At 31.3% G+C, this 22825-nt stretch overlaps 2 protein-coding genes across 3 annotated transcripts; both read left to right on the forward strand.

Annotated features, from left to right (window-relative positions):
* Nucleotides 1–3450: 3450 nt before the first annotated feature.
* On the forward strand, nt 3451–8490 carry LOC110645046 (telomere repeat-binding protein 3). Its single transcript, XM_021798042.2, has 10 exons — nt 3451–3776; nt 4902–5024; nt 5122–5968; nt 6086–6304; nt 6408–6479; nt 6584–6663; nt 6945–7186; nt 7374–7691; nt 7776–7839; nt 8084–8490. The coding sequence occupies exons 2-10, from the start codon at nt 4944–4946 to the stop codon at nt 8300–8302; spliced, it is 2142 nt and encodes a 713-aa protein (XP_021653734.2). The 5' UTR covers nt 3451–3776; nt 4902–4943; the 3' UTR covers nt 8303–8490.
* Nucleotides 8491–17489: 8999 nt separating this feature from the next.
* On the forward strand, nt 17490–21263 carry LOC110645047 (scarecrow-like protein 9). 2 transcript variants are annotated; one of them, XR_009150713.1, is made up of 3 exons: nt 17490–17675; nt 17996–20655; nt 20789–21263. XR_009150713.1 is itself a non-coding variant. In XM_058151763.1 (2 exons), the coding sequence occupies exon 2, from the start codon at nt 18270–18272 to the stop codon at nt 20523–20525; it is 2256 nt and encodes a 751-aa protein (XP_058007746.1). In that variant the 5' UTR covers nt 17502–17675; nt 17996–18269; the 3' UTR covers nt 20526–21263. The 2 variants fall into 2 exon arrangements, 1 of the variants encoding a protein (XP_058007746.1); XM_058151763.1 differs by having other exon boundaries at nt 17502–17675; nt 17996–21263.
* Nucleotides 21264–22825: the final 1562 nt, after the last annotated feature.

Genomic DNA, 22825 nt, shown 5'->3' on the forward strand with positions numbered 1-22825 from the left:
GAAACATTTCAGTGTAACAGTAAAGTTATTCCATTTATAAAGTATGGGATTACCACAACCCATTATTAGTTCTTATTTTCCAGCTAATAAGGATTTAGGGTCACTCTAGCTTGCTTTAAGGTATAGATTCAGATACTATATATAAGAAATAAAGTTTAGGTAGACAGTCATGTAAAAATGAAGCAAATATGCAAATGGCAGGCAATTTGATTAGTAGGGACGTTGTGTATTGCCACTCAATTCACATGCCCACTAAATTCAACCCAAAATTGAGAACCACAAATTAACACATGGATTATGAGTTCCTTATATTCCTCAAGAATCATATAAAGACAATAGGGAAGTACCAAATATATGATGCATGTGAAGCCCCAAATCATATTTTAAGGTAACAAAGAAGCTCAAGTGCAGAAGCGACATGGGCAAATACTTTAGCAAATGCAGAGATTTCAGGGTCCATAGGTCATCCACAGAGAGACAATCAACTGTTTCTAGCATTTGCTTTGCGCAATATTACTTGTTGGCCAAATGGGTGCTAGTTAAAAGAGGTTGTTCTTTCCTGCATTTGGATTTACACACTCCTCCAATAAGATCCTTCGAAACTGATTCAGACTTCTATTTTTTTTTCTTTTAAAAGAATATAATTATTACATAATTTGACTTGATTTAGTGATTGAAAGCATATCACTAATACGCATTCATATTCTAATCGTCACTCTTCCAATCCCTTGCTAAAAATAAAATCCATTATTCAAAGTATCTAACAATTTAATCTTATTAGAAACTTAAATCCAGCTTTAAAATTTAGGTGCCCATTGACATATACTATACCCAATTTCTGAATTTCAAGACAAACAAGATCAAGGAGAATTGAAGGAGAAGGGCATTTCATTTCATTGGTGCCCAATCCATTCAATAGATTGAAGAAAATCTACAAGGAGGAAACAAGGCCCACCTTCAACAGACGCTAATCCAGGTTGCTGTTGGTACAGCAAACAATTGCTTATGATGGAATTTTAATGTTAGTAGCCTTTAGGGCCCCGAGGCAGTGCAGTGCTTGTTTGTTGGGTCACACAATTTACCCTTATGCTCCCAATTGAAAGCCTAGTCATGCCCCAATCCTTCCTGCTCAACTGGGCTTGAAGTATGAGAAGTGGACCTATGTGCTATGGGTTATGGAGTCACTCATTCATGGAGTAAATTTTTTAAATTAAAATCATATTGTTTATAATTTTTATAACTATTATTTTCTTGTTGGAATTTTATATTACCACCATTGTCTCAATCAAAATGATAATTCAGTATTGTTTTCTCTTTGTAGTTAAACAAAACAAAATTCATTGACTTTTTTACATCATCAGCTGCCCAACCCCAGATCTGAGTCATCTGATTCTACTAGGCACTTGAATATAACAAAAAATTAAAATAAAAACCTTAATGGGTACTTAATTTGGTTGTCGTCTACCTGTTTGTAAATTTACCAAACTCACATTTTTCTCAGCCTTTGCCAGCCATTGGATCCCTCACCCCTCAGCCAATCTTTAGCTTAGCGCTCTCTCTTTTCTCCACCTTTTTTTTTTTCTCATCCAGTGTCTTGTGAGACAACTGGCTGGCCTCCTATAGCCAAGCTAGACATGCTGTCTCCACAAGCCATCACATGCCATAACCCTCTTCAAATCACATGGATTCTCCCCTCTCCATGAATCTCATCATGTGAGGGTTTTTCATGCTAACTCCTACACTCAATAAACTCATCACCTGTTCCTCTAATTATGATCATTGCGTGCATAAGGGGCTTCACCAAAGGTCCCCATTCTCAGGAAATTTGTGCCCTTTATTAACTTTGGAGTTTTGATCACAGACCCAATTTTCAGATAGAGAAAGAACCTGCTTGTGAGATTTTTTTTTTCTTTGATTTGATTGCTATGAGTATATTTCTTTGAGATTCCACTTCTCCTGTAAGTTTCCCTTCACTGTCTCTCTCTATTAACTTATTAATGTTAGCAATAATTAGTCTGTCATAAATTTTACCTTATATTTAATTTTTCTCTTTTAACTTTAATTTATTATTAAAAAAATTTTAAATTTTAATTTTATTTCATAAAAATATATTTAATGCAAAATAGTAAATTTTAAATTAAAAAAAAATCATGCTAAACTACAATATGATGTCTGTAAATATAATTTTAGTATATTTTTAGTGAAAGGTAAATTTTTTTTTTTAAATAAATCATTATGATGATAATAAATAAAAATATAATTTTATTATTTTTTTATCCTAAAAACTTACTTAGAAGAATTTTTTAATAATGAATTAAAATTAAATGATAAAACAAAATATAAAGTAAAATTCAGAGATGAATTATAAAAATTACCTTAATATTAGAATATCACATGCTTTTAATCTTTTATTTGTTTTTCAATGATATGTGTTGAAGAAGGGATTGAATTGAATAAAAATTAAATTTAAAAAAAATAATTAAATTGAGTGAATAAAATAAATAAAATTCATTTAATTTTTGGAATATAATCGATTTTTGTTCATCCCAAAAAATGTATGGGAACAAAAATATTCTTCTTACTTGTTAAACTACTATGCCCTCATCAGATTCTAGCATGAATGGACTAATTTTTAATTAAAATAAATGAAAAAATAGATTATTGAAAATCAGCCGTTTATTACTTTACTATTGAAATATGATCCATTTAATATTATCAATAATCAAAATACAATAATATATATATATATATATATATATATATATATATATATATATATATATATATATAAAAGTAATTTAATATGGGAGTTCAATTTGAGGAAAATATTAGATTGTAAATGATTATTGTATTTTTGTAATTTATGGGAGTCATTTTCTTAGCAGGATATCCATCAGGTAATTAATAATTTATCAAATAAAAATATATTTTTATATTTATTTTTTAAAATTTTAAATTATTATTTATTCAATATTATATTTATATGGAAAATCGTATATTTAAAATTAAAATTTATATTAATTTTAATTAATTAAAAAATAATCTTTTTAATATGCAATTTTCATAGAACTCAAGCTTATGATTCAGTGGCATTTCAATTACGATCTCAAACGGCATGGTGGACGTCACAAGTGGACCAATGAGAAGGAAGAAGAACGAAGTTGACGCGTGCACAAGAAAAGAGCAGCCACACCAAATCAAATCCCAATTTCTTGTCTAACTTTCATGGTTACCTTACCTTATCCCCAGCAAAATTTAGAAATCTGACATGGTTAGATATAATCAGAGAATGTGACACGTGGCAAAACCATCTTGTCTTGAACAGTTCATAGAAAGAAAGAGGAGAGGGGTTTATGGTGACCTGCTATTGCCAGGACATTAATGCCCTTTTACTGGCTGATCCAGTTTTGTGGTCTAAACTTTATAAAAAGATATAAGGGAGGTTTAAGCCACTGTTTTAGAGAGAGAGAGAGAGAGAGAGAGAGAGAGAGAGAGAAGGAGAGGTTTCTGTGCTTATTTTTAATGCCCTCTCCATTTAGTTAGAGATCATTTTCAATACAAAACCACACAGAGAATCTGTAGAGAGAGAGACAGAGAGAGAAGAGAAAATGTCTTGAATTTTTCTTTTATTCTGTTCTAATTCTTTTATTAATTTTTCTCTGAATTCTCCGATCTTTGTTTTGCAATTCTCAAGGAAAACCAGAGCATATAATTATTTGTTTCTCTGTACATACTTTGTAGATTTTTTTTTTGAATCTGAAGATCGTTTCTTTGAGGTGAGCAAATCGAATTCCTTGTGGAATTCAGTTTGATTGTATTTATTTTGGATTTTTTTTTTCTTTTTTGTTTTGTTCTGAATTGTGATCGAGCTAATTGAGATCGATCATTTGGTGGGAAGAGGAGTTTGACTTGTAGAGAAATGTTTTGCTGAATTGGGAACTGAGGTCGGGATCTGATCGTCGAAGTTGTTTTTTGGTTGGTTGCATGGAAATCGCATTTGAGTGGGGGTCTGAATTCTCAAGAATTCTACGGCATGGTTATGATTTGGAGTTAATTCGTTTTTATCTGGGCTCATTTGGGGTTTAAGGGATTTAGATGACTATATTTTTGGTGGTTCATAGAGAAAATTGCTAATGAATTTGAAGGACTTTTAAATTCATCGAATTTGGTTAAATTGAGTGTGTAGATTGGGATTATGGAAGTTGAAATCCAATTCTAGTTCCATGATCATGTGGAGCAAAAGCCAAATCCTGAATTTGAAAGTAGCACCTTCAATTTTAATTCCTGAAACACTGTTCCGGATGAATTATTGCTGTCTTAGTTGGATCGATCGCGGCTGTGAACTTTCGATTGATCTCTGTTCGGAGTTTTAGGATCTCAAAGTTAATATGTTTATTCCAGTGGAAATTAGTTTTTATTTTTGCAGATTTTTTCATTCCAGTGACAATTTTCTTAGAACAATTTAGCGTGAACAGATGTTTCTTTGATTCTTTTTGTTGATCATCTGGTTTCTTATGTTATCCTATTAGATCACCGTCGATGAGTTTTTCTAGAATATTTTAGGGTTATTCTGCTTCTTATCGGGCCATGATATATGAATCTCTGTTTTGGGTGGTGGTTGGTGGGTCAGCTATGATAATTATTCATTTAAGGGCCCTAAATTTTCATGGTGCATGTGAATTTGATTAGTTGACAATGTTATTTGTTTTTGTGATCTCTCAAAAGCAAATGCAGGTTACCATATTATAGCATATGGTTGCTTTGTTTCTTATTTTCCCTTCTGGATGAGATCGTTGCTTTTTCACTCTTATAGATTTATACCTTGCTGTTCAATTGAAGTAGTCAAATTGCATCTATAATCAGCTGATTTAGTTATTTATCTCATGTGGATTCAATGACAGTGAAGGAATGTGGGCAGTGTAATTGTCATGTATGCTTAAGATATGGTGGTGAAGAAGAGGCAAGATTATGGTTTCAGTGGCTTCTATGTTCCCTTCATACCTAGGGCACCTAGATCAGCTAGAGTAAGTATCCAGTTCACTTTCAGGTATGTGTAGCTTTTTAGTCGCAGTGCTTCATGAACAGTTTGCTGACCTTATCTCTCTTGGTTATTGGTTCCAGCGGAGGGGTCTGCATAAAAAGAAAGTTGATGATACTCAAATTTGTGCATTTGAATTACTGGCTTCTTTAGCTGGAAAACTATTGCAGGAGAGTGAAAGTTCTGCTTCTAGTAGTGCATCCGAAACAAATGATCAGCCTGCAATTGGTGATGATGTTATTAAACAGGAGCGAGATGAAAAAAAACTGCTGAAAACTGAGTGCCTTGATCAGGGAAGCTGTGAAGAAAGTGTTTTTATCCCCGAGTTTGCCCCATCAAACAATGATAAAAAGTGCCTCCTGAAGAAATCCCAACATGCTGAGAGTGATTCCATTCTGGTGCGCTCCTCCATAATCACAAATTCAGATTACTCAGAGAAAATTAGCAGTAATATGAAGTCTGTGATTAGCAAAAGCAAGACTTCATGTGATAATTTCCTGTCTAAAGTAGAGGGAGGCTTTCCTCGTGCTGGGGAACATAGTGATGATTTTGTGGAAAATGGATTCAGCACACAGCGAGAGGCTGATGGTATTGAGACTGGAGGTTTGACTACTGATAACACATTCAATTTAAAGGATCCCATGGACTTGTGTACAAAATTTCCAGCACTGATCAATTCAGATAATAATGTCAAGTTTCCATCATGCAGGAACCCTGTTCCTAATGCCTCTATTTTAAGGCTTAGGAATGATAGTAAATTAGGTATTAGAGATGACGATGAAAATTTTTCTAGGTGTAATAAACCTGGCACCAAGCCAAGGGCATTTAGGTATCCATCCCATATTGGGGACCGAAGAATAAGGAAATTATTGACATCTAAATACTGGAAAGTAGCTCCAAAATTGAAGGATTGTGATCAATCGAAAGTTGGTAAGCAGCTGTATGATGATTCATTTATGCTATGCTTCAGTTACTTCTATAGTATGTCTATATGTGTTTATGTTCCTAGGGAGGTAAATGTGATTTATTTTGTTATTTTTTACTCAGGTTTTTTAGATGGGGGAATGAGGCCTCTTTATCGCAAGCGGAAGATATGTTACAGTCGTGAAAAATATCAACACGACACTCTTTACAAGAGGAGGAAGTTTTCTGACCATAGCTTAGTTATGACTTCTGATGGAGGGTTCAGCAGCGAGAGTGTTTGTAATTCTCCAGAAAAGGGCATAAATGTAGACAAAAATGGCCCCGCTACAATGTTTCATGGAGGTCCTTTTCTATTGCATTACTTTGATATCTTCTATATCTTCATGATGTTCCACATTTCTGGCACTCGTTGGTTTTTGCTAAATGTTTTACTTGTTGTGTTCAGCAAATGGGGTAAAATCAATGTCATCATCAATTATAGGCCATCAAGCTTCTTTCCATTCCAAGGATTCTCATGGTACTAAAGCTAGTGTTGAATTGATGCACTATTGTTGTTATCATTTTATGGTGTTAACTTACATCAGCCTGAGGATCTTATATGTGGTTCATTCTTTTGTACAGTGAAGTTCAGCATTAAGTCCTTCAGGATACCAGAGCTTTTAATTGAGGTCCCCAAAACTGCAACTGTTGGTTCACTGAAGGTACAGATATCCAGTCTTCTTGTTTTCATGAAACCTTTTCTTAGACAGCAATCCATAGGTTGTTTCCTCTCTAATGGATTCCTTTCTGTTTTTCTGTTGATGGATTTTATTGCATACCAAATGCATGTGCATGTGTCTTTTATATGTTAAATACATGTAGTAAGTAGGTCATTATGCATTTAAATTTTAATGATAATTTTCTTTGGCAAGTTCCTACCAAGGGTCAGCGCTTGCTGAGTTCCTGACTTTTGTAATGTGGTGTTATGTGACTTTCTCTATAGAGGACAGTTATGGAGTCTGTGACCGCTATACTTGGAAGTGGTTTATGTGTTGGAGTGCTTCTTCATGGAAAGAAGGTTAGGGATGATAACAGAACCTTATTACAGACTGGTATCAGTTCTAAAGAGAACCTTGATACTTTGGGTTTCACATTGGAACCTAGTCCTGTGCAAGCTCCTCCAACTGTGTGCACTGAAGATCCTCCTATTCCATTAACATGTGACACATCTCAACTTTCACCAAGGTAATTTATATTTGCATTTTATATTATTTTTACCAAAAGTTTGAATGTCTTATGTGCAGTTGTATTAAACTTTATATCAGGTTGGTTGACATTTTGGATTGTGATTCAGTGCCATTCAATTGGTTGTTTTTGCACAGATGTATTGCAAGAATTTTTGTGATGCATGATGTGTTTTGCTTTATTCCAGGCCCCCAGCTGCTCCTGTTTTAGATATGTGGATTTCTGATGCCTCACGTGACCCTTCTCCACTGACTAATTCAAGCAATAACATTGACAGTAATCACGAATCAGTTTCCTCCCATACTGACAAATTAGCTGACAAAAGACTGTCAGAGTCTAGAGCTCTGGTTGCAGTTCCACCTGCGAGTGTTGAGGCACTTGCTATTGTTCCTGTTAACCAGAAAGCTAGGCGACCTGAACTTGTACAGCGTCGAACCAGGAGACCGTTCTCTGTGTCAGAAGTAGAAGCACTTGTGCGGGCAGTTGAGGAACTTGGAACTGGAAGGTGTGGTGTTATTCACAGTTTTATTGATTATGGGTCTTGTATTTCATAATGGGAGACTTTATAACATTCTGATTCATCTTGCAGGTGGCGCGATGTTAAGTTACGATCTTTTGAACATGCAGACCATCGAACTTATGTGGACTTGAAGGTAAGTATTGTATTTTAGTAGGAAAAGAATCATATCAAAGTGGAGCTTTTATGTTTACTTGGGAATCGAGAAGGTGATTGGATTTCATTGATGGAGGCGGCTTGTATGGCTCCACTTATTCCCCATTTATAACATATCCATGTATATGCTTACAGTATTTGAATGCTTTCTGTCATCCTCGTAAATTATATGAATAGCCATACCATAATCTGTTTTTTCTCACTGGCAAGGGTGACTCTTGCAGGATAAATGGAAGACATTGGTTCACACGGCTAAGATTGCCCCTCAGCAAAGAAGGGGTGAACCTGTGCCTCAGGAGGTGTTAGACAGGGTCTTGGCTGCTCACGCATACTGGTCTCAGCATCAAGCTAAGCAACATAGTAAGAATCAGGGTACAGTTGTGAAGATCACCGAGGCCCATGGTGGTAGAAATGGAGTTGAAGGTGAAATTCACTTGTTATGATGTAAAAAGAAAGGAACTTGTTGACAGTAACAGGGAAGAAGAAACTTGTACAAATGATTCAAATTTGTGTAATAATTGTCACACTCACATGATTTATTGCCACCTGGCCAACGTGCTGGGGATTGGCTTTTGTAAATGACTGGATGGAATAAAGAACAGTCTAACAAAAATTTAGAGTTATTTTTTTTTTTCAATTCATTGATTTAATTGCTGTAATTGAAACATACTGAACACAAGAATCTGAATAAGTAATGTAGTTTTGTTTTTAACTTGAATTAATTTTATTGAGCGTTGGTTGTTGTTCTGATGATTGGGGTGGCATTTGATACCATAAATACTATAATTATTGAAATACTATAAATAGATAGACACGATTTTAATATGAAGAAAAATAAATTTAGCTCTAACTCTATATTTTTAAATTATTTTTCATATAATTGGAATGTTAGGTAATCAAAGTGGTTTGCTTCAGAAGATGCCTAAATTGGTCGGTTTCGTCTAACCCAAGTCTTTTAATATTCTCTTTACCTATACGACCAACCGTCTCCAAGCCACGTGCTCTTTCCATTTATATATATTATCACCTGTTGTTTGCTTTCTTTCTTTCTTTCTTGTATTTACATCCACCCGGAGACATTAGTAGATATTTTTGTAATTATAATTCACTATAGTATTCATGTATATGAATTTCTTAATATTGTGTTTGGAATTGTGTATTAAAAATTATTATTTAAAAGTTAATATAAGGTCCAATTATGAGGATTAGGATATGGAATCTGCAAAGGAGGTGGCGTATGGCATGTGGATGATATCTAATGGAATCATAATCATACCCAAAAAAGTAGTGATAAAATGTCATTTAAGGGCAGAAGGCATCATTTGGATTGGCTGCAATTGCATACAAAATATTCCCTTTTTTTCTACGTTCAACAAAAAGATAAATCACCCAACAATATTATATATTCTAAGTATTAGATTCAAATCTTGCCTTGTGTTATTATCAACTAAAGATATTGTACATAAAGAAACAGAACCAATCAAATTATATTATTATTATTATTATTATTATTATTATTATTTAGTAATATATAAAGTCATAAGTCTAAATCTAATTAGAACTAAATAAATGAAAAATATATTGTTATTATTATTACCAAATAATTTTTTTATTTAAAAAGTAAATTTAGGATCAATAATATGTGAAGTATACTCATTTACAAAACTAAATTATCTCTAAGGATTATGATATCATGTTACATGCATATGGGTTTTGTTCAACTCTTTTTTCTTTTCTTTTCTCAAATTAAAATTTAAGAAATATAATTTTAATAATAAGTGTTTATTTAAAAAATAATTTCAATGATCTCAAAATATATGTTTTGTGGACGTACCAGATATTAAGTAATAAATAAAATTAATTATTTTGATAAGAAAAAGGAAGGTAATTAATCAAAGGTTTATTGTTAGCAAAATGTTAATTTGGGCCTTTACAATGGAGAAAGATTAGGCCTAATTGGCCCTGGGTTGCAATCCGTCAGCTTTGCTATTTCTTGCTCTTGCAAGTGATGGACTCTGAAAATTAAAATTATATGTTAAATAATAAACTTATTATATATTAATTAAATAATTAAATATAAATTAATTAATATATTAAAAATAATTAAAATTAAACAAGTGATTTGTCATTATAAAACCTATTTATTTAATCGAAAATAATTTATTTGTGATGTTGTTATTTGGTTGGAAGGAGAAAATTAAAATATTATCATTCTTTCAATGATAAGCAGATTTCGGTTCAAACTAAAAAATCAAATTGAATCGAGTCAATTCGATTTAATTGATTTAATTTTAAAATTTATTTGGTTCGGTTCGGTTTTACATTATATAAATTTCTATTATTTTGGTTCGGTTCGATTTTAAAGAGAAAAAAATCGATTAAATCGAATCGAACCAAATAGTAATTTATATGTTCAAATCGAACCGAATCAATTTTTGAATTGATTTATTTTTATGAGAAATTTATGAATTATATTTAATTATATATATTAATTATTTAATTTCATTGATTAATGATTATTAAGTTTAAACCAAAGTCAAAATTAGATCAAATAATTTGAAAATCAAGTCTAAATTAAAAATCAAAACCAATCGATTTAAATCGAATCGAACCGAAATAGAGCTATTCTATTCGATTTGATTTTTCACCTATTTCAATTCGATTCGATTTCTAAAATACATAATTCAATTTTTATAATTTAATTCGATTCGGTTCGAACCGAATGCTCACCCCTACCTTCTTTGAATCTGGCTATTATATTTTCTATTTATTATTAAATATTAAAAAAAATTATACAAACACTTTTTTGAACCCATCTTTGTTTGTAAGCTTGATATGTTTAAATTATATAAGATAATTTTTATTAAAATATTTTTTATTATTTAATTAATAATCAATATTTATATTATACATATATAAATATTTTTTATAATTTTATTTTTAAAAAAATAAATTTCTCTTTTTTAAAAAATATTTAAAATTTTTTTTTATAAAAAATTCTAAATATTCAAACACTTAAAAATGGAAAAAAAAAATATTTTTCAGAAAAACATAGCAAAACAAATGAAGCGAAATTTTATTTTCTTTTATCAGTGAATCTTAGTTTAATAATAATAAAAAAACAAAATTTCGACAAGGACATACCAACTACTTGATTCTTACATCCCATTCATGAAACGCATTACAATAATTTCATATTTTTTCTTATAATTTTAAGGAGAATTTTTTTTTATCTAAATTTAATTTATCATAAATTTAAGATATAAATTTATAATGAAAATAAAATCTTACCTATTAAATAAATAGATTTTATATATTTATATTTTGAATCTACGTCTAGACATGAATTTTATTTAATGGATGTGGAGGAAAAATAGAAAATTAAGAAAATACTTGGTCAATTTATTAACTTATAATTAATTTAATAATTAAATTAAAAAATTAATTTTTTAATTTAATTAAAAAGAAATTATTAGATATATCCGATGCACATATATCATCTCTCATAATTATATAAAATTTACTATTATATGATAAAAATAATTTACTGCAAGAGAATGGACACTTTTTTAAGTGTTCCGATATATTTAATAATTAGCGTTAGTTGGGTTGGGTCATGCTTGACATTATTACATAGTGTGGGTCCTACGATTTGTTCTGCGCACTCCATATTCCATGTAGTTGATCTAAAGTTTCACCACCCATTGATGGCCCATCATCTTCTGTGTCAGTTCTGTGTGTATGGTTCACATTAACAGACATATCTCTTATCATAATTAAAAAAAAAATTGTATAAACTTTGTATGCATTGAAGACTAATTATTTATATATTATCATGAATAAAAAATTATTATTTAAATTTAATTTGTAAAATTTATTTATTTAATAGATATATTTTATTATTATTCATTTATATCTTAATTTCATTATAAATCGAATTTAGATGAAAAAAATTTACCATTAATGTAAGTTAATTTACTTTTCATTTTATTAATCTGTTATTTTAAATATTTTTTAATTAATTTAAAAAGTTTACAATTAGATATATAATAAATTTGATTTTAAATTAATTTCAATATGTTCTAAATAATATATTTAAAATTTTCAACACCAATAGACACGCACAATATTGAATAGATCTTCATAGGGAAAAGAGATGTGTGGAGTTTTTGAAGTTCAAAGAATAAATTATAAAGACTATACAATTAGTACAATCTCTGCACTTTCTTCACGTCTTGCCTATGCAGCTCATTGTTTTTGTTCCCATAAAAAGCAAGCAATATATATTTAAAAAGGAGGCAAATATAAAACAAGAGCAGCTAGTGATAATGCCAATGCTTGATGAGCTAGATTATTCCAACAGGATATTTTGATATTAGACAATGACAATAAGAAGAAGACAAACTTTTTTTTCTATTGGTCCCATCTGAACGTTTAATTTGTCTTTTTCAAGGGGAATTGTTTAGCTAGATAGGTAAGTGTAAGCTAACTGCTCACCATAAATAAGTCGTAGGTCTATGACAGTATAGGTATTTACGATCTGCATGTGTAAGTATTCAGCAATCACTAATTCAGAAGACCTACAGAAAACATTTCCTGACGTTTCTGAAACCTATTGTAAATGTGATAGAGCCATTTGCATGAAATCTCATGCATGGCAATACCCATCCGTTAGAAGTTAAGTTTATAAGAATTAACGAAGGTAAGTGTCAATATTAATCTTTGAACCTTTACTGCCGACATTGTCCTTCTTTGTTTTTTTTTTTAAGACATTTCTTTATTTGTTATAACTTAAGCTTCGGAGTGTCAAGTGAGAGAACTCTCTTAACCCTCTAACATTGCGCTATTTTCATATTAAGAAATCAGAGAAAACCTCCATTAGCCCTAATTGGTATCAGAGCCTGCTTAGTCTGAAATAACATATTCTTCGCGGACTAGTAAGAAGAGGAACCTTTTCAACAATGAGTTGCCAAACACCTACTCCCTTTGTAGAAACCATAAGACAACAACCAACCTCTTCTGAGATAGGAAACCTTTCTTCATCCCTATCCTTTGGGTGAACACCCAATTGCCAGAAGCCAGCTTTCAAGTCAAATTTTGAAAAAATATCTGAGTCAACATCTCCATAAAGAGAGTGGTACCATGGTTCATGTGTCTCTGGTGATGGTGGGTCAGCACTGGCTATTGCTTCATTTTCTTCGATATTCATCGGGTCTTGGGAATCTTGCCAGGCTGGGTCTATCCAGTCAATGGGTTCATCAGTAGTGGAGTGGAGAGGTTCAAGGGCAGTGCATGTGACAACAGTATCCAATGTTGGATGAAAATTATTAATTTCACATAAGTAAAGTCCAAGCTGTCTCCTAAGGGGTCCCATAACAGACTTATCTGTAATAGTTCCTTCATAAGTTGGCATTCTTATTCAGAGTTCTGAGACCATAAGAGTCCATCAAGGCACCTAAAAAAGGGCTTGTGCATGATAAAAAGGGATCTGATGGTGTGTTGACGGGAAATAGGTCTTTCTTTTATGCCATGAACTTCTATCAGTCTTCTTAAACTATATGTCCAGGAAGAAATTGGTTTGAACCATTCAAAAAATCTAGATAGTAAAGTTCTAGTACCAGTGCTTTGGACATACTGATAGAGGGCTAAGGTAGGTATTTCAATGGTAGTAGAGTAGAGGGTAACCATACACCATAAGAACCAAAGTTCTTCAAGGATTAGATCTGTTTTTGGATATATGATAAAATAGGTGAGGAATGGATAGTCTGGATGAAAATGGGAGGTTGCAGGACGGACCGTTCTTAAGGTATTCATTGCACTCTAATAGTGAAACAGGTGATTGTGAACATAATCTCTTATTTGTGAGAGACTCATGAAGGATGAGTAACCAGGAGGGAAACTGTCTGCAGAGGGTATGAGGAAAGCAGGAGTATGGGACGAACTTGCCATAAAAATGAGAGGAAAGGAAAATACTGAACTGGGGAGAAGTACAGGGCTTGGTCTGGATAAGAGATCAGGAATCAGATTGTGTTTTCTCTTAACATGCTGGACTGTGAATTTATATTTTGAGAACCAGTCCTTGAGCCTTAAAAATTATGGCTCTGGTAGAGTCTTGTTTTTGAACTCTAATATCCTTGGAAAAGAATTGTCCATGAGGACTGTGAAATGATGTCCAATGAGATGTAGTTCAAACTTTTTTATTCCATTTTTTACTGCAATAATCTCCTTATAGACTGAGTGATAGTGCTTTTCAGAAGGTTTGAATGCTCCATTGGCATATCCACAAATATCTTTATTGCCATGGAGGTCTTCAATGAGCAAAGCAACCCAGTGTGTATCACTAGCGTCTGTCTGTAGAATTCTTTTACCTGTACTTGGAATCTTGAGCTGTGGCGAGTTCTAGGCCACTACTTTGACAGCTTCAATCTGTTCATATGTCTATGGTGGGGCATCTTTCTTTAATAGCTTTGACAGCTATGCGATATGGACTGAGACATGAGGGAGGAATCTCCTGATATAGTTGATTATCGCAAAAAATTGCTGGATTTGTTTTTGAGATAAATCTTTATCAGGAAATTTCAATAATTCTATCGTAATGTGTGGGTCAGGCTGATATTTTCCTTGAGAGAATCTCATTCCAAGGAATTAAATTTCTGTGCGGGCTAGAAAGCTCTTCTTTTCAAAAAGCATAATGCCATGGGCCTGAACAATGGATTGGAATTAGTCTAATAGTTGTTTGTGGGCTTAATGGTCTTTTGAAAAGAGAATGATGTCATCAATATAAATTAGGGTACTGTGAAGAATGAACTCAAATACTTTTGTATGCCCACGGCACAATACCAGTGGATAGTCATGCCTTTTGGCCTTAACACGGCCACTTCACTCTTTCAAAAGACTATACCAAAGGCAATTTTAGGTCTATTAATAGAGGAAAGCGACATTAAGCATGAGTATTTACTTACTATACATAGTATAAGGCTCCCAACCCCTTATTGATATCAGAGCCTGCTGCCATATCATTATAACCTTCCCTTATAGCTTCGATTACATTCTATTCACGTACCATTCATTCGACATATTATCTGCATCACTTGTTATTATCAATAGTACATTTTATGAATATAATTAAAAATAATTAATTTAATTATAAATTATTAATTCAATAGTTATTTTTTTACCTGCATAATATTAAAATTTTATTTTTTTAATATAATACATCCCCCACACATAGAATGATAAAGCTATTCGGTGGCTTAAATAATTGTTCAAATGGTCAAAAATTGTGTGCTTATAATTGCAACCGCGAGGGCAAAAAAGAATTACTGTTTACATACAAAATTATTTGATCAATATTAATGAATTTTAACTTAAATTTTAAAATTATAAAATTTCTAATTTAAATTTAAATTGAAATGAGTTATATTAAAAAATTAATACAATAATTATATATATGAAAAAATTTTATTATCTATTGTAATAAAATTTATTATAATTATTAATTAATAATGAGAATATATTTATTATGCATATAACTGAATAATTATTCATGTAGATAATTATAAAAATTTATTTTTTATAATTATATTTGGTTTTGTTTTTATCCACTGTCCACTATCTTCTTTTCCAGGAAAAAAATTCCAAACAAAATAAATAAAGCTATAGAAGACAACTTCACATATCAAATCAATCTTCATGACCATCTAGAAGAAAGGCATGGATGAAAACCTGTAAAGAAAGTGACACAATGACATCCTCATCACTTATCATACTCACAAGGCAAGGCCACTTGTGGTCAATAATTAATAATTAAAAATAAAATAAATTATATGAAAAATAAATTTAATAATTATAAATTAAATATTTATATTTAAATTTATATAAAATTAATTAAAATATATATAATTAATAATTATTAAATGCAGTAGTAAGATTTTTAAATGAAGGTCATATCCATGTCTTCTGTAAACTGGCAACCATTAATTAGAGAGGGACAATTGAAAATTCTGTATGTATGGACAGAAACATACATTGGGCTTTGATGTGGATGGAAGAGAAGACTAAGATTTAATACCAAATTATTATTATTATTATTATTATTATTATTATTATTATTATTATTATTTGTTTCTCTATAATATGTTAAATTTATATTTTACTTAATTAAAAATGTAATAACCAATATTTCTCTTGAAAAATCTTAATTTACATTTATGTAGTTAAAATTTCAGAAATTATAAATTTTAACATCTACCCAAAAAAATTGAAACCATCTTAAAAAAAAAAAAATTATTTAAATATAATCAACATTTTATAATTTATTAAAGCATAATATAAACAATGATATGACAATTTCAAAAGCATACTTGATTGTATTTATGCATTTCTATTTAATGGTTGAAAATAAGTCTTAATTCACATGCAAAACGTTCATTTTAATAATTAAATTGTATTATTGCCATTTATTTAATTAATAAATTATTTAAATTAAAAAAAAATTATATAATCAATAAATTATAACTTAATGGTGTTACAGTAATCTCAAAGATCATTATGATATATCGGCTTTGAATCATATATTCTAACCTTGACTCAATTAGCTCTACATTCAATCAATTTTCTTCAATTTTGTTTTATCTCTTTTAGTCTCGATAATATGTTATTAGTTTTTATTAAAAAAAAATTATTTTTATATATTTAAATATTATAATTTTAATATATATATATATATTAAAATTATATTTTAAATATATATTTTAATATATAAATATATATTTTAATATATAAATATATATTTTAATATATAATTTATTTTTTAAAATAAATAATTAAAATAATAATAATCTTGGGGAAAAAATTCACTCTGCACTATTCTCATTAAAAAAATTTCAGCCCAATTCTCATTCTTTATGAGGTGGATTAGGAGAGTAATCCCACATTCGATTCCCACCGACGTGGTAGCCTGATGGTTAATTGGGTAAAATAGTCTTGTCTCACCTTAATTTTGAATCCCCGCATTAACATTGAGCACGATTACTAAATATTATCTCTACTTAGGAGTATAAGTAAGAGTCGATAGTGAATTAGTAAGTAATTCATCTAACGGAGTCCATCTTGGATTTGTAGTAGGTCCCTTCTTTTGGGGTTGAATTAAATCTAGAACATTAATTAGTAATCCCTAACCTCGAGTCTAAGGGAGTTATGGTCGTCATTAACGCAGAACCCTCATTTTTTCATTTAAAAGAATAAAAAAGCCCACCTTCAATTTATACTATTACAATTTTTAATAAAATAAAACTCAATTTATTTTCGTATTTATAGGGAAGATCTAATTTAGTTATTTTTATTTAATTTAATTAAAAAATTTATATTTATATTTAATTTAACTCAAAATTAAAAAAGTGTAATTTCGTGCAATTTTTTTTAATTTTAAAAAATAAAAAATAATTAAATATTTAATAAATGGCATATGTAACACAATTAGAGAGGCTAGACTATATTGTTTACAAATCAAAACTTCCTGATTAAATTAAATAAAAATAGATTAAATTACACCTTTCAATATATAAAGGGGCAAATTTAACTTTATTCTAATTTTTAATATATGGTAGACAAGATAATGAATAGAGCGGACCGCTTAGATTTTCCAGCTACAGGCAACTGGACTCATCATCACCCTTTCTTTTTGTCTTCCTTTCCTTTTAATGCTCAAAAAGATGCTCCTTTTACTTGCTGCGCCCTGCGGGACTGGAGAAGCTTTTTATCTCTCTCATCTTCACCTCACGTTTGTTACTCTCTGTCTTTGGCGGCTTAGTTGAGGTACTTATCTAATATCTTCTCCTTCTATATGCTATTTATTCGTTTTCCTCACACAAGAACCTATGTTGATTGATTTCAAGGGTGTTTTATTTTTTATTCTAAGAAGGAAAATTCTTTTTGTGCCACTTTTTTTCCTGTGCAGTGCAGTTCTAAGTCGTTGCTTTGATCAATATCTGTGAATTGATGTTCAACTTTTCTTTGTGTTTACGTTTAATTAAACCATTCTTAACATTTGTCTCTTATATATAATATATGCATATTCATTCCTCAAAGATCTCATTTTTTTTTCCTTTTTTGTGTGTACTTTTGCTACTTTTTAGGTTTGAAATTCTGGACTTTGAGTCTTTGATATATAGTAACAGCTGATACTTGTTGAGAAGCTGTTTCTCTGGAATGAAACTCTGAAATGGTGAAAAGTCATAGCATATTTTGAAGTTGGTACCTTTTGGCTTTGTGGGTGTTTGGTATTGTTATTGGAAAATTTGAAGTGTTTGGGAGGTGTTGAGTAGTACTGGGTTTTGTTACTAAGAGTTGGATTACTTTTTAATTTTTGTTCTGGGTATGTTCTATTGTGGATAGCTTTTTGTAACATAGATGATCATGGATCCACGTTTAAAAGGATTATATGGTTCTGTCAGTGGCTTAAAACTCAACGATGAGAGCCTTTCTGTTTTATCAGGTCAGAATCTCGTTAGTGGATTAAAGTTGGATAATTCTTTTGTTAGCCAAAACTATGCCAATATTCCTCCTTTGCCATATGATGTAACTCTAACCCCTAATAATTCAGTCTTGTCTTTGAGTAAGAGCCAAGTTGGGCATTCCCATGAGGATTTTGATTTCAGTGATGTGGTTCTGAGGTACATTAGTCAGATGCTTATGGAAGAAGATATAGAAGAGAAAACATGTATGTTTCAAGAATCTTCAACAGCACTTCAAGCTGCTGAGAAATCATTGTATGAGCTTATTGGGGAGAAGTATCCTCCTTCACCCAATTGTGACTCAGTACTACCTCATTTAGATCAAAACCACAGAAGTTCAGATCAAAATCCTGACTTGAATTACGTTAATTGTACAATCAGTTCAAGCAGCACTAGTGGTAGTAACTTAATAGATCCTGGTTTGAACTTGAACTATGATCTGAGCGAATACAAGTCCTTGAGATATGCTTCTCAATCACCTTCCCAGTCATCTCATAACTCTGGGAACAGCACAGGTGCTGTTGTTGATTGGCTTGTGGATTCTCCAGTGAGTACAATTTCTGAGATATTTAGTGACAGTGAGTCTATTATGCAGTTTAAGAAAGGATTCGAAGAAGCAAGTAAGTTCATTCCAAATGGTAGTCTGTTTATTGATTTGGAGAGTAATGGGCTGTTTCTTAAAGACCTGAATGAAGAGTCTAAGGATGTGGCAGTCAAGGTTGAGGAGAAGCAGGAGATTGGGTACTTTCCAGATGATTCAAGGAAAAAGAAGAATCCTTATTCAGAGGATTTGAATATAGAGGGAGGAAGGAGTAACAAGCAGTCTGCAGTTTCAACGGAATCAACCGTAAGTTCAGCAGATTTTGACACCATATTGCTGAACTGTGGACAAAGTGAATCTGCACTTCGGGAAGCTTTGCAGAATGGAAAAAGCAAGAATGTGCAGCAGAATGGACAAATAAAAGGATCTAGTGGTGGAAAAGGTCGAGGTAAGAAACAGGGAGGTAGGAGGAATGTGGTGGATTTGAGAACACTTTTGACCCTTTGTGCACAAGCTGTTGCAGCTGATGATCGTAGAAATGCAAATGATCTACTGAAGCAAATCAGACAGAATGCTTCTCCTACAGGTGACGGGATGCAGAGAGTGGCGCACATTTTTGCTGATGGCCTTGAGGCTCGCATGGCTGGTTCAGGAACCCAGATTTACAAGGCATTTATGAGAAAGCATACGTCAGCTGCTGATGTCTTGAAAGCCTACCATCTGTTTCTTGCAGCATGTCCTTTTAGGAAACTGTCCAATTTCTTCTCAAATAAAACAATTATGAATTTAGCTCAAAATGCAACAAAACTGCATATTGTTGATTTTGGTATTCTTTATGGTTTCCAATGGCCTTGCCTTATTCAGCGTCTCTCGTCTAGGCCTGGTGGACCTCCCAAGCTTCGAATTACTGGGATTGATTTTCCACATCCGGGTTTCCGACCAGCGGTAAGGGTTGAGGAGACAGGACACCGCTTGTCAAACTATGCAAAAACTTTCAATGTTCCATTTGAGTTTCACGCGATAGCACAGAAGTGGGATACAATCAAAATTGAGGATCTAAAGATTGATAGAGATGAGGTCCTTGTCGTGAACTGTCTGTATCGATTAAGAAACTTACTTGACGAGTCTGTGGTTGTGGAGAGTCCACGAAATATTGTTCTCAATCTGATCAGGAAGATGAACCCAGATGTTTTTATAACTGGGATAGTGAATGGAGCGTACAGCGCTCCATTTTTTATCACACGATTCCGAGAGGCTCTCTTCCACTACACAACCCTGTTTGATATGCTGGAGACTAATGTGCCTCGGGAAATCCCAGAGAGGATGCTGATTGAGAGAGATATTTTTGGATGGGAAGCAATGAATGTCATTGCATGTGAAGGTGCTGAGAGAATTGAGAGGCCAGAGACATACAAGCAGTACCAGGTTCGTGCTTTAAGGGCTGGGTTTAAGCAGCTTCCTTTGAGCCAGGAGATCTTTGCGGTAGCGAAGGAGAAGGTAAATGCACTATACCATAAGGATTTTGTGATTGATGAAAATAGCCAGTGGTTGCTCCAAGGATGGAAGGGTCGGATTGTTTATGCACTCTCTTCATGGAAGCCTGATTCTTAATGTGCTCCATTCCATATTGGTAGGCAGAGGATCACAAGTTTCTACTTGTGGTCAATGTCCTGCTTATGTGTAATGATGGTTTCTATCATGAATTTCTGATCAATGAACTTAAGGTCAAGGCACTTACCTGGTAAAAAACCAAAATTCCTCTCTCTTACTCTCTCTCTCTCTCTCTCTCTCTCTTCCTCACAGTACCATTAGTATTCCATGTAATGGGCACATGAACTTGAGACTGATAACTATTTTACATATTTGCCGAGCAGGAAACTGGGAGTGGAGCTTTTGCTGTTGCTGATTATGATGCTGTTACACGGCAATCCTGTAGTTGCATGTAGCAGCAGCAATTATCAATTTGACAAGGAGAAAGATTCATCTGGTGTACAGGAAACCTGATTCGTCTTATATCTCTGGTGGGAATGGCTTATACCATGGTAAACATATGAATGCAGGAAAAAAAAGGAAGAGAAAGGGAAGAAAAAAATGGTGCCTGAACACTATCTCAATGTTTCATCAAAGATAAATCTAAATAATGATTATATTTAGGGTATTCATAGTAATTTTTAGGATTTGATAATTGATTTTGAGGACTCTTTGCATAGAAAAAGATAATGTAAATGCAGTATTGCCCTGGCTGTTCTTGTACTTGAAAATTTTGTTGCAAGGGGCCATCTTGACTATGTGATTTAATTTAAGCAGTCCTTGTATGGTTTTTCCTGTTTTACTAATAATCTTTCAACTTAGGTGATTGTATTAGTATTATCCTTCAACCGTAATTTGTATAATAAAATTTTTTAAGTTTAATTTTAGTATTATTAAAATTTATGTCGTTTATGATCAGTGATTTGCTAATTAACGTATCTAAATTTCATTCACCATTCTTTTAATGGGTATATCATAGTCGTCTCTCAACTTCAACTTGTATTATAAAAATTTTTAAATTTTAATTTAATACATTTTTTCTTTGAAATATTTATAAAAAAATATTCATAGTAAATTATAAATTATGATATATAAATTCTCTTTCAAACTTTTTTTAGTTAGTTTGAAATTTAAAATTTTTATTTCTTTAAATAACATCATACTTTTAAAAACAGTCTAATATTTTTATAAATTTTTATAATTAATTAATTTTATTAAAATTATGTAATTATTATTGTTTGCTTGAAAAGTAATTGTAATTATTAATATTTTCTTAAAAAACAATATTATTTTATATTAATAATATTGACAAAATAATATATTTTCAATTTTATATTATCATTATTAACCATATTTTGTGCTAAAATTATATATACTAAAGTTTAGTGATTTTTGTGAGATAAATTGAAGTTAACGGATGATTGTGATATGTTAGAGATCCGGAGAGTCTAAAATAATTGGGAGAATTCTTCTTGATGGCCTTATAAAAGAAAGTGCTTATGAGCTTGACACTATATTTAAATCTATAATTTTAATATTTAGTATGACATAATTAAAGTTATAATGTAGTTATGATTACATTGTATATTTAATTGCGTTGTTTAATAATAATAAAAAAAATTGACAAAATGAAATGATAATTACATAATTAATTATACTTAAAGTAACGTAATAATTATTATATATAAAAATATATAATCATGATTATTTAGTTTAATTTTTATTTATTTATTATTAATATTATCACCACCACTACTACTCGGCTACCATTGTTACTACCACCATTATTCCTACTCTACCATCATTACTATCCTGTTATCAATATTGCTATCACTATCACTTAGATCACTGTTATCACTACTTAGTTAATGTTACCTCTGCCACCACCCGATCACTACCAGCACCACTAACTCATCTTGGCACCACCACTACCACTATCTAATTACCACTGTCATTACTTAGCTATCACTTCCACTTAATTACCAATCACTGCAATTATTACCACTTATTATTAACATTATAAATATATTATATATTAGAATAAAAATTATCATACTACACTATTTTTTTTTATTTTACAACCAAATAGATGAATGTAATGATAATTATATTATATTACATTACATCATAATTTTAATTGCATTAGATAATTGATTAAAGTGTATTATATTATGTTGTACCAAACGTAACTTAAGTAATAGGTTTATGAGTTATTCTTACTTATATGTCTCTTACTCATCTCACTTAATATTCATGATATCCCCAACACTTACATATCCTCAATAATCAATATGATATTAATCTATTTGAATTGAGGGGACAATAGATGAAATTTAATAATAAATTTGATAATGAATAACAAAAATTTTAATGATTTAATT

The sequence above is a fragment of the Hevea brasiliensis genome, chromosome 8 (genome assembly GCF_030052815.1).
Source record: "Hevea brasiliensis isolate MT/VB/25A 57/8 chromosome 8, ASM3005281v1, whole genome shotgun sequence".
In the NCBI taxonomy this organism is placed as follows: Eukaryota; Viridiplantae; Streptophyta; class Magnoliopsida; order Malpighiales; family Euphorbiaceae; genus Hevea; species Hevea brasiliensis.

What these genes read in the sequence shown, in the direction of transcription:
- LOC110645046 (XM_021798042.2), top strand. Translation starts at nt 4,944, where the DNA reads ATGGTGGTGAAGAAGAGGCAAGATTATGGTTTCAGTGGCTTCTATGTT. An exon ending in CGCTACAATGTTTCATGGAG is followed by an intron (nt 6,305 to 6,407) that starts GTCCTTTTCTAT and finishes TGTTGTGTTCAG; the next exon opens with CAAATGGGGTAAAATCAATG. An exon ending in CAACTGTTGGTTCACTGAAG is followed by an intron (nt 6,664 to 6,944) that starts GTACAGATATCC and finishes CTTTCTCTATAG; the next exon opens with AGGACAGTTATGGAGTCTGT.
- LOC110645047 (XM_058151763.1), top strand. Translation starts at nt 18,270, where the DNA reads ATGATCATGGATCCACGTTTAAAAGGATTATATGGTTCTGTCAGTGGC.